Below are 12,485 nucleotides of genomic sequence, written 5' to 3' on the forward strand. Positions count from 1 at the left end.
ATGTCCTAAAGTACAGATATTTGAAGACTTTCCTCAAAACTTGTCCTTTCTCAAGCTGAGAGCACAATCTGCCTAATTTTCCACTGCAAACACTGGCCATTGCAGAAATTGCAGAATGGTTTTGCAATAATTATTTTGTACTTTAACATGAATTAGATGTAAGGGTCAAAGAAATTAACACCAGCACACCATTTAATCTAGGACATTAATCATTGTTAACTCATCTAATTTTACAATTAAACTCAATACTCAATCTGTCAACCCTTCAGAGTATCCAATCTTTCTGTTCAGTCTTAGCATTTTTTGGTTTTTATTTAGAAAGTTCATTAATGTAATAAATTCCATTTTATTTTCAAACTATTCTTGTGCTTTACTTTACAAAGTACAATATTAGATATGATCAGATAATTATTATACTTTGGTTAGAGTGTATGCAATTCGTGGTGCTACCAGGAATGTGAAACAATGTTATTCTGCAAAACATTATCTTATGGTCTAAAAACAAGCTAGAGACATGGCAAATAAAGAAGACTGAAGAATGATAAGGCACAAAGCCTTTATCTCTGTATTGCTCGTTCCATTTTGGCTGATATTAATACCGGCTGAATAATTATCACAAGGATATGCAGCGGCCGACTGCAAGTGAATGAATGTGCGGTCTCACAAAATTTCCAGCTACAGAAATTCCTGGGCTAAGGCTGCTATTGTATATGACACCAACTTGAATGACCAGAGCATGGAAGTACGGCATAGCCAGGACCCTTGTACGCCTTGCTGTAACTAACAGGGTTCTTTTTCTGATCAGCACTGAAACGAGATAGCCAGGTAATGTGAAGTCCGCTCACTGATGCCCTCCAGAAAATAAAGAAGTCCTCTCCCTTGAGCTAAAACTTCACAAAACGTGAACTACCCAGAGAAAAGATTTCTTCTAAACTGGCAGCACCTCCCAGCATGCAGCCTGGCATACCAGGCTGAAGCTAATGACACCACTGTTTGCAGAGGACTAACTGATGAAGAGATCATATCACGTTGATGTGATAAATACTATAATGAGTATACTTTTCCACAAAACCAGCATACAACCTTTGCACTACTGGACAGCAACCAAAGTTAATGAGTAGTGCCACACGTACTGAAATGCCTGTTAAAGTTGGTCTTGTAAGCAGGTAAGCATAATTTCAAGAAGTGTGTCACCACATTATATTTTAACCATGTAAACATGGAAATGTACAACAGATCAGGGACCTGACCTCCCAGGAGAAGAAGTCTCCCTAGTGTTTGAAAAATAAAAGGACTACTTGTAAAGGTTGAAATCGACTGTATGAAAATACAAAGAGTACGTAAGAACTGTTTCTGCCTTGCCCCAGGTTATAGAAGGATGCAAAGTATAAAATACTATATTTTTAAATAAGTAAACTGCGTAGCTTGTTCAGGCTAGGGGAGACTGCCACTGAATACAAGCCTTTCATGTTGATACTTTTCACCAGGAACACTATAATATCTTCTGAGTGAAGTTCCCAGTCTTCCTTCTATCATTTGAGTATTTCGGAGTGATATCAAGGCTGACAGATGAATATTTACTGTTGGCAAATCCAGTAAACTTCAGCAAAACAATAAACTCCAACAAAAAGCTCACATGAATTCTGCACTTGGGTTAGGTTTAGCAATTATTAATAACCTATTATGTTTTAAGAAATGCTGTTTCTAGTTCAAGAAATGTTAAATACAGGAAAAAATCCAGCATCTGAGACTGTCAGCTGGCTCACTACTGGAAATTACTGTTCTGAAGAGTTCAGACATCATTAAAGGTGAGAATAATACAACACAGTCATGTTCCTTTTCCTTTCATTTTCTCCTGTCCTCTATATTAAATCAGAAATCAGAGAAGGATATGACCTCACAGGCAACCTACTTTCCTCTTCTGCCAGTGCAGACTCATTCTCTATGATACTACCCGTTTCTGAGAGCTTTTCAAAGCCTGTCTTTAAAATATTCTGATGGTTTTTCCTTTGTTAATTTTGATATATTATTTTACAGTCTAACAGCTCCCTGTTAGTAAGGTTTTCCTGATAGTCAGCCTGAAGCTTTCTCTCATAATTCATTCCCTTAACTGTAAATTTCTTTATTCAGATTCAGTTCTATTTATGCCACACCAGACTGCACTGTTCTTCTGTTATTATAATGTTATGTTTTGAGCTAAAGTCTAATTTTTTTCTTTCAATTATTTCTTTTACTGAAAGGCAAAAATCTTATACTGAAGTGAATACCTACAGTACAAATTATTTTTTGCCCCCAAAAAGCTGTTTGCAAATTTCTGAGGTTTATTTTATTTTATTTTCTGTCTGTTTTCATAAGTCTTCATTAAAAAAACCCCACTGTCTTTTTGTGTTCCTTGATATTTATACTGCCTACTTATTTATTACTACCCCTGAAGTTTATTAGGAATGCTTGTTTTCTCTTCCAGACAAATGAAGATATGAAGAAAATACACGACTCTACACTATGCAAAAAATACTGCAATAGGACGATCTGTCCTCTTCATACTTTTGATACCTTGAGTTTACTTGGCTTATTTTTCCTCTCCCTGGAACCCACTCCTATCAAAACTATTTAAATAAGTTTTGTAGAATTACATTTATCTTCCTAATATATGTTAGTTGTAAGTCTGGGACTACTACTTAGTCTTAGTTCACTCTTCTCTTGAGGGTGTAGTTTGTCGTAGCATTTTTCCATTTTACTCTAACATCAAATTATACTTTAATGTTAAGTATTGCAGTTATGGCCTGACATTTACACAGTCACCTTTTTCCTCCCTTTCTACATTTTCTATTGAGTTGTTAAATATAATTCACAATTGTATTTGGGAATTCACACCTATAAATGAACCTTTTTTTTTTTTTTCTCATTTAAGGTAAAGCCAATCTTATTTTAAATCATTGCAAAAAGTAAAAAAAAAAATTTAAAAGCGTCATTTTTCTGTCACTGCAACTGCACATATGGCTTGCCAACTCTTTAAGGAATGATCAAAATCAGTCAAATGCCTAGAATTCCAGACGATGAAGGCAAAAGTCTTCCTCAAAACCACAGTCATTCATTGTTCATCCAAGTTGCACGCTCTGTATTGACCCAGACTGACTATAGCAACCATAACTGGTTTGGGTGCAACGCTGTGCAAACATGTGGACAAGGCCACAGCCAAAGTCTCACCCGGACCAATAAGCCCCCCTGGAACAGGGGCGCAAAATACACAACCAGCTGAACGGATCTGAGCCAGCTTAATGGACACAGGACCACCTGGGCTGACTCCACATACAGACACTTTATTACCTTCGTGCCTTAACTTTTAACATGCCTCACCACACCTGTATTACCAGTACCCAAACGCCCATTACTGCAACAGGGAAAAGTTCACTCATACTGAACTGGTGATACAATTAAGTAAATAAACCATTCAATGCTAATAATTTTCCCCTTGCCCCCTTCTTTGTGTCCTATTATCCCATTTCTTCTTACAGGAAAACCACAGGTAGAATATGTACTGAATTGAGTACATACTTCATCACTGCACTGGGAGTCTTCATCAAGTTCTCTAATAATATGTAGCTGAACGGAATTTATCTGCACTGGGAATGCCACTGTCACAAACACAACAGTGGAGTGTCATTTACTCTAACGCTGCCAATTGAATAAGTTCTAAGAGATGAGAAGTGCTCCTATTTAGCCCATTCCTTTAATTCTAAATTTAAAGAAGAAAATGTCCTAATATAATGAATAAAAAATAAAAGGAATTAAAATAAAATAATTAAAATAATAATTAAAATAATTAAATAATGCTTTGCAAACACTTACAGTCCATAAATCTGTGGAGCAATTTCTAGTCGGTTCAGATGCATGTACAGCTCAATATCATGTTTCTTCAGTAGATGATCCTGAATTTGGTTTACCTTTGCTACAATAGCAATAGATGGGCCTAAGTCCTGTGGCCTTGCAAATGGCATAGGTGTAATCATCACATCTTTCTCCTGCAGACACAGAAAACAGGGGGGGAAAAAAGAACATCCCATGAAGCCTTATTGTCTAAAGGGATTGTCTACAAGAGATTTGCTTTGTTGTAATCCTTGGCTTCCAAATAAACATAAAAATATTAATAACTGGTTTCTTTTCCAGCAAAAGAGGAATCTCAAGTATCCAATTCTGTGGAAAGTATTGTGGGATTCCCCTTCCCAGACATGCCAAGGTTCATCCCCTCATTCTGCATGTCAATTTTTACTTGCGTGCTTTACTTTTCATGCTCTGACAAAGTGTTGACAGCTTTATTTTAGCTTTAATATCAGCAGTCTGAGTCAGTCCAGAGCAAAGCAGATGAATGGTAACTTAGTAGAGAACATATGCCCTCAGAGGACAATAAACTGCATACCAAATAGGAAATAACTCATTTTTGAACAATCCTTTCTAAACAGGCTTCCCTTGTTCAGAAAAACTGGTGGCTGTATCTCAAAATCTACACAACTTTGATAAAGCAACAGAAAACTTTTAAAACAAAAAAAGAGATAGAACAGTGAGATGAACCCAATGATTAGAAGGTAGTTGGTTGGACCTAAAGCTTGTGCAAACTACATCATGATCTAGAACATGACACACACCAGGTGAAAACAGAGGAAGAAAACTACTGGAGTATTGGCATCCTTGAACCTGATACCACTTCAAATTTTTTCTTCTTGCGAAAGAGTGAAGTATTATTGAAAAAGAGACAGAATGCTAGAAAGGAATGCAGAAAGTAATGAACTGCACTGAATAGGAAACATGTAAAAAGGAGGATGAGAAATAAAAAAGAACAAGTCAAACCTATCAAGGGAAAGATTGGCGAAAGGGAAATTGAGAATTAAGCTGTCAGGAACAATGTTAAAGTTACAAAAGAGGGAAAATTGGAACAGTAAGAACAGAAGATTTTGCAATGACTTTGTTGCAATCTGTCATCATGGCTCTCTGATCTGAAAGCTTCACCTTAAAAAATAGTTACTGTTTTTCTACCCTTTTGCTCAGTATATTGATAGAGAAGCATTATCAAGGTCAAAGGGTTAATAATTTCAGAAGACTTCATTACAGCTTAAACTGTTGAAAGACAAATTCCCTTGGTTCAATACAGTGACAAGCACATTATTTTAAACATTCAATAACAAAGAAAGGGTTTTTTTGTTGTATGAAGTATCCCCAAGGTTGTTTCCTATGGTTATAGTCCCTCTTCAACCCCACTCTCTCTGTATCAGCATTTTAAGAGGAAGGTAGAGAAGTACCCATATTTCACAATCATTTACAACATGGTTTAACATTCAAGTGGGCAGTGAACATTTAATAATTTCTACCAAAAAGCCTATTTTTTTATGTTGACCTCATTTGCTAGAAATATTTTTTCTTAATTATTCCATTTCTGTACTGCAGAAAATATGGTATAATGCTGAGCAGTGATTTCAGGTAACATGTTTCTATTTAAGGATCTGATTGATTATAAATTTTATCTTAAAATCTGCTTAATTGTTGCTTTGCTGTGGCAATTGCAGCAAAGGGACTGATCTGCCTATTACCGTGCGGTGGTTTTGCCATACTGTTGTGGTACCAAGACATATTAATTTAAGATGCCCCAGCAAATCGCTTGACAAAAGATCCCTCAGACTGTCAAATAAAGCTCACCGAAATGGCATCCCTTCATTCAACATCTTTGCTGTTCTACCAAACAGAAATTTAAAAGAGAACATCTAATGTCTTAGGGACTAATAAGAAATGTTGCTACTTACTTAAATACTAAAGTTCTTCACAGCTGCAGGTATGTTGAGAAAGGATATTTCTACTCTATTCTATTCTATTAACTTCTTTATTATCAAATCAGGCAGCCTTCTTTTTACCCTGATTTTTGTTTCTCCATTGTATGGCTATTTCCTATTGTTGTTTCAGACCCATTTCATTATTTTCTTGGCCACATGCTAGAATGCAAAATACTAAAAAGGGTATCCACTAATCTCCTTCTAATCTAATCTACACAGAAAACCACTCTTAAAGTACAATATGATAACACTGCCTTAATGTTAAATGCCAGTCTAGTAATTTTTTGCATAAACATATCAATTTATCTTTGAAACTAATCATAAAAGTCTGTAACTCTACATATTCATAGACTATGCATGTTCCATCAGTTGGCACACACCTGGGGTATGAACTTTATTCTGGTTTATTCGAGTTGCGTTTAACTTCAGCTTGACCACTGTATGCACTCATAACTCCGATGACTCAAAAGATCACCGTTTTTAAGCTTTTCTCAATTATAGGCACAGATTCTTCTATAGAAATCTCAGCAGTAGAATCTTTCTGCTTATTTGAACTTGTAATATTAAAAGACTAACTAGTTACTCAGATTAGCCTTCACAGCATTAGTTGTCTGTGGGTTTAAAGAGACAGACTCTTAAACACTGGCTCAAGTGTCAGAAGATTCTGAATATCAAAACTAATGCAAGCTTCCTCTTACGGAGGAGCGCCTGAACTAGAATTATTTGTCACTGCAGCATTTGTGCACCTTGGCATAATGCAGTGCTGACACATTGCTGACTGTCAGACTGACTGAGTATCAACATGGCTAAGTGCATCAAATAATATATGCTGGCTTGCCATTTTTAAAAGCATAGTAAATGGCATCCATCAAACTGCAGTTCATCAGCATCTCAGAAATTAACCCCATTAACAGAAATCTTCAAAGCATGACAGAATCTGTGGAGACAGTAGTTGCAATCAATAATCAATTCCTTTGCTGTCCATGCCTCCTGATCTGGTGCACTCCACCAAGAAGCTCAGTGGATAACCAGAGTGCATGTATGTCTATTGTCTCCGCTCACATAATCTGTTTCAGAAAGTGACAATACATTTAGTCAGTTGAAATTACTCAAAAAAATCACATCAGCTGGTGTGAAAGAAACAGCCCAAACAGAAAGATGCTCAAATAAACTAATAGAACTAAGCTGCCAAAATGTTCAACTAGAAATGACTCACAGTGCCTGTGCTTAAAGCACAGAAGCCAAGTGGACAACATGATACTGCCCATACTCACTATATATTAAGTTGCCACATGAGACAAAACACCCATTTTCTTTTTGCGAGCTTCTATATCTTGGAAAAAATTTGAATGCATGGGTTTAGTCGTCTACTGCTAACATGAAATATAAATGATCAATCCCAAAGGGACGCAGTTCCCAAAAAAGAGAAAAAGAGGGACAGCTCAGAGATGTGCTATACTGTTTACAGGAGAGCATAAGAATCACCTCCAAGAACCGTTTAAATACAGATACCAGTGAAATGCAGCTGAAAAATTTGGATCAAGTATTAGGAACAGAGTCACCAAATCCTGCCACAAAACATTACCTACCACAACACAAACTGGAATGGCTGGCAGTTGATACTAATACAATTTATATATTCACGTGTTTAGGAAACAAATGCTACAGCAGTAAAGAGAGGCTAGGACATAGTACAAGTATAAACCGTGGACAGATTTCTCTCATTAACCACTAGGGACTGGAGTAGCTGGAGAAGCTCCTCTAATGGCAATTGGGAGTAATGGAACCAACTGTTAGAGGCTATAAAATGTAACATGTCTCTCAGAGCACATGCTTTCATTGCTTCCTTTGTGAACATTCAGACTTCATTATGTAGCTAACCCTCAAAGTCACGATTGTAAAAGGCATATGTGCAAGAAAGGATTATTAAAGATTATACATGTTTGCAAAGAACAAGAACAAACAACTAGATATTAATCCATGCGCTTTGCATTGTTAATTTTTTATGCCATGAAAGGACTGGAAAGGTCAATTTAAACTTTCACCTTCCACCCAAGCACTGCAAATCTGTAAGCAGACCTAGTTATTTCCCGGAATAAAATTTAACCTCAGACTTTACCACCTCTGTCACAGAAATTGGAACAAATACATTTGAATACACTGAATTCTGAAAAGCTGCACTCAGAGAAACATGTCTCACAGCTTTGTTGATGGAATAAAGATCAAATAAAGCCTGTGTAAGAAGTTCATAAAATTTGTATCTATCTCATATGTTTTATCCTTAAGTTACTGAAAATTATGTAAAATCCCAAATCCAAATAGTAATTTATAACTGTAGATACCTTAGGCCAAGACATCAATGCTCCATGTCGAACAAAATACATACACAGGTACTTTTAAACATTTAAAGAAAACAGAGCATTTATGTGAGTCTTGAGTGAACATCTTTTTCTTCAACAGACAGGCAAAACCACCTCCCAAACTAGTGCTCCCTAATTACAGTTTGCAAATACAGGTTTTGGTGCACACATATGGACATCCAAACCCAACCATATTCTTAGTAATTTCTTATTAACTCTGGACACTCTCCCCATGGTCTATGTGAAAAATGCTGAAGTGAATCAAGCTGGAACTAAGTTTGGAGAACAAATCTTCTAGGATATAATACACTGAAAGTCTTGGCAATACCTGTAATATGGTTATGTTTGGCTAGAGCCTTCTACATACACTCCATCACACAAATAATTTTTCAGAATTTAAAAAAAGAGAGAAATGTAAAAAAGGAAAGAGACACGAAAAAAGTATTCAAAGGAAATCTTGAGCAATCAACTGAGGGAATTGTCCCTCATGCCATGCATGAAAGCCAGTTACAGGCAAGGACTAGATGGTCCCCAGAAGGTCTCTGCAAAGCAGAGTTCTGTGGAACTAAACTCAGAACAAAAAAAAGCTTTTCTATGAAAAGAAGCAACATACTAAATACAGTGTTGTCTGTATAGCTACACAGGAGCTCTGAGGGCACAGACATTCCCTCTGTTTGAATACCCTGAGGTCAAGAAGAAAAAAAGTAAGGGAATGGAGTAATGAAGTCGGTGAAAGATGCACCCTGACCTTTGATGGACAGTCTAGGATTGAAGTTTTGGTTACACAGCAAATTGTTTATATTGTAAACAGCTAAAAACAATTCAAGCCTCAATACGTTAAACACTGCCTATATGCATTTATTTAACATGACATTTGCAAAGGTTTTGGGCACATAGATGTGCCTATGACAGGCATTCTTTCAAATGCTACAAAAGCACATCAGTCATACATAGCAGAATCTATGCTTGCATATTTGGCTGTTGATTACCAAGTCATCTTTCAACAGATAGGAACTCTCAGCTGGAAGACTTTCCACAAGTGCTTATGTCCAAATTCTGAAGAACCTCTAAAGAATGTAAACTTGGCTGAGCCTGCTTTAACCAAGTTGTTTAGCTTCAAATTACTTCTATCATATTAAAAATCACATTTGCTTAAAAATACAATGAACACATTTTAAAGCAATATTTACCTTCTGACTGTCATGTTCAAAAGTTGAAAACCAATGTTCCGCAGTTTTCATAAGACATGTGAACATTGCACTGAAGGGGAAAAACCCAGAAACTTGGTGTTAAATAATGTATTACAAATAAGAGCAAATTAAATGTAAAGGAAGTTGTTAAAACTTACTAGGCATCATGTTCCAGATATTCAGGATTCAAAAGAACTTTCATTTCCTCACTGAAAAAGGCAACAGTGAACAATCTAATTGTGAATGTTTATTTTTGGTCAGCGTTCTGCATGTACTATTATGTATTTATAAGCCAACTTTCATATAAAGTGCAAATGAGAAAACTAGCCTTTTTAATTAAAAAGAGCAACTCCATTGAACAAATGAAGTCTTTCCTTTTTATGAAGATCAAAAACAAATTAGCTGCCTTGTCTACACTACAATGAAGTAACCATCTAATTATTCCAAATAACAAATTACTGAATGTCACAATGTATTATTTGAATATGCTTGATCTAGAATAATTGATTGCTGCACAATCTATCACTGTTTGTCCCAAACAACAAAAAAAATGGTTACTGGTCAAATATGCAGTATCAAAACATTAATTTATTTTGTTTTAATAGCCTGTATTTTTATTGTACTTTAACAGCAATTAATCAGTGACAGCACCTCTTTTCCATCTACTTTGCTGCTTAGCTCTACTTTTTCAGTGGGGATGGAAGAGAATGCTGTGCATAACAGTTATTTTAAGTTACTTAGCACTGAAGAGCATCTTCTAGGTAATTTCAGGATATCTAAGGACAGACATGGAATAAAAACACACACTTGTAAAAAACCTCCATCCTTATGCTTAACTGCCTTGGACAATCACGTTGAGGGGTACTAACAGAAGTTGCATTATATAGTACATGTAATTAATTGGCTTTTATTCACTGCTGGATTCCAAAAGAGAGTGCAAAAAGAGAAATGAAATGACTACAATATCACAAGTGACACAAGGCGGCAACTAGCTGTTTGTTTGTTTGTTTAAAAAAACAAACAACTTTACGTATAGGGCAAGAAAAGAAAGCATCTGAATATGGCTGACAGACAATCGTGTATGATGTAGTATTTTATACATATCTGTATAGTTACCTGCACACACACATGTACAGTTTGAATGAAATGGAGGATCAATAACTAAACTTAATGTTACTACCAAGTCAAAGGATAGTCAGATATTGCAGCTACAACATTGCAGGTAATGAAAGAAATATCAATCACAGCAATTCATCTACATTGATTTTTTTTTCTCTTTTAAGATATGAGGCAAGAGAGTTGATAACATGTCTGTTCTGACTGTAGATCTCTAATCTGACTCCTCTCTGCAATGACAAAAAAGAAACCATTTCTGGCAAAAAGAACTAAGTGAAATGGTAGGTAGGTATGTAAGCTTTTTAATTAAGGTTTTCCTTATGTTTCTTGCCTCCCCTTTTTCTGCCAGCTAGTATCTGTGAAGGGGCCAATGTCTACACTTCCAATTCCCCTTTCAGAAGCTGCAGTAGGGAAGATGAAATAAGGACATTCCCATCAAGGCACGAGGATGCAACAATTTCTGATGTCCATTTATCAATTACAAACAAAGAATTAAGAAACACTTCTAAGTTCTAGTCCAGCCAACTTATTTTTTTAAGAAAGCAGATTTTTAATACCATACAAATAAAATACAATGCTTGCCTTGGTTGTGCAGCTTCACTGGCATGTGAAAAAGCCTGGTGGTCACAATGCAGAATAAAGACAATGGGAGCTAAAAGTTCATGCATACCCTAAACATAAAAGGAAGCAAAAGTATAGTAAGATTTTTCCAGTTCCTAATGCATAGCATCAGGCAGCCAGCATTATGAGGTACAGACTAAATAAAAGCATAAACATTTACATTCTTAACAGAACAGTTTCATAATCAATAACTTTTATTTTAAATTCTGATTAAATACAAGTGTTTATTCTTCTATAATATTCAGAAGCAAGTTACTCTTCCTTTTTCTAACACAACAGACAACAAATTGGCAATAGCAGGCAACCCTGCACCTGGCAGTTTACTCCAAGATCTATGTTCATAAATATGAATTTTATTTATGATAATTACAATCATGATCTACAGTACAAAGATTTGCAATAGGGACAAATTACAAAATTTAAAATTATTTTTTATTTGATAATGTTCCAAAACCATAGATAAAAGTGTAACAGTAGGCTTCAGAGGAGACAAGGGCAGCTATTTGGGAAATTGGAAAATGAAACTTCAATTCCTATGGATGTGAGAAACAAAATGAGGTTTGTTGTGTTTTTTTTCCTTCAGTTGTTATGTCAATATTAAAAATAAACTTGTTATTAACAACACAATGCATAGGAGACCTGGTACTGTTGCATTACAGACTATTACTTATATATGCAATCTATATTAAGATAATATATTTAGGAAAAGAAATATAGAAACATGCAGGCATCAGAACAGAAAAAAACTGGTGGATAGTCGAGGACTTGGGCCAGCATTAGAAGCATGGCTGGGCCACCCAGGCCAGCCATCGGTGCTTTTACCCGGAGCTCACCAGGAACAGAAAAGGAGTCTTGATTTGCCTTGATTCACCTGGGGCTTGTCAATTTGTTATCAGGAGCAGAAGCAACTGCTTCAGGAAACAAGTAATCCAGTTGGCAAGCACCAATACACTGGCAGGTAGAACTATAGCCTGAAGAATGAAACCTCATCTTCAGCAGATATTCAGCCCCTTCCCTCAGATTAGATCAGGGAAAAGCAGGATTTGTGCATCGTAACTGGGGAATTTGGTTATGTCAAGGGAGTTGGGCTCCCAGTGGTGGACTAGGATGGCAGGCAGGAACTATGCAAGCTACAGGTTGGGCTGGGGGTCAGACATACAAAAGAAGTGAGGGGAGCCCTTGGTGATGGAAGGGATGTGGGATGAAGAGTTGAGACCTGTCTGGCTGCCTCTGGACACAGGGATCACTCCAGCGGGAGGGAACCCCTGACCTCAGCCCGAAAACACCAACTACAGCCAGGGCTTGGTGCCAGGCGCCCAGGCTACCTGTGCTGGGTCTCGCTCTGAGTGGAGTCCATGCCTGGCTGTAGGAGGAAGAGC

The 12,485-nt window shown here is 36.5% G+C and overlaps 1 protein-coding gene across 2 annotated transcripts in view; it reads right to left on the reverse strand.

The window, feature by feature from the left end:
- Positions 1 to 3,845: 3,845 nt before the first annotated feature.
- Positions 3,846 to 12,485, reverse strand: part of LOC104627904 (TBC1 domain family member 5-like) — a 65,558-nt gene continuing 56,918 nt past the window's right edge. For both annotated transcript variants that reach the window (XM_010296306.1, XM_010296307.1), the window contains exons 8-11: positions 11,068 to 11,156; positions 9,528 to 9,578; positions 9,370 to 9,439; positions 3,846 to 4,022 (exon numbers count right to left, since the gene is read on the reverse strand). In XM_010296306.1, the coding sequence (XP_010294608.1) occupies positions 3,846 to 4,022; positions 9,370 to 9,439; positions 9,528 to 9,578; positions 11,068 to 11,156 (387 nt within the window). The remainder of the gene's footprint in view (positions 4,023 to 9,369; positions 9,440 to 9,527; positions 9,579 to 11,067; positions 11,157 to 12,485) is intronic.

Source organism: Phaethon lepturus, unplaced genomic scaffold, assembly GCF_000687285.1.
Source record: "Phaethon lepturus isolate BGI_N335 unplaced genomic scaffold, ASM68728v1 scaffold16201, whole genome shotgun sequence".
Taxonomy (NCBI): domain Eukaryota; kingdom Metazoa; phylum Chordata; class Aves; order Phaethontiformes; family Phaethontidae; genus Phaethon; species Phaethon lepturus.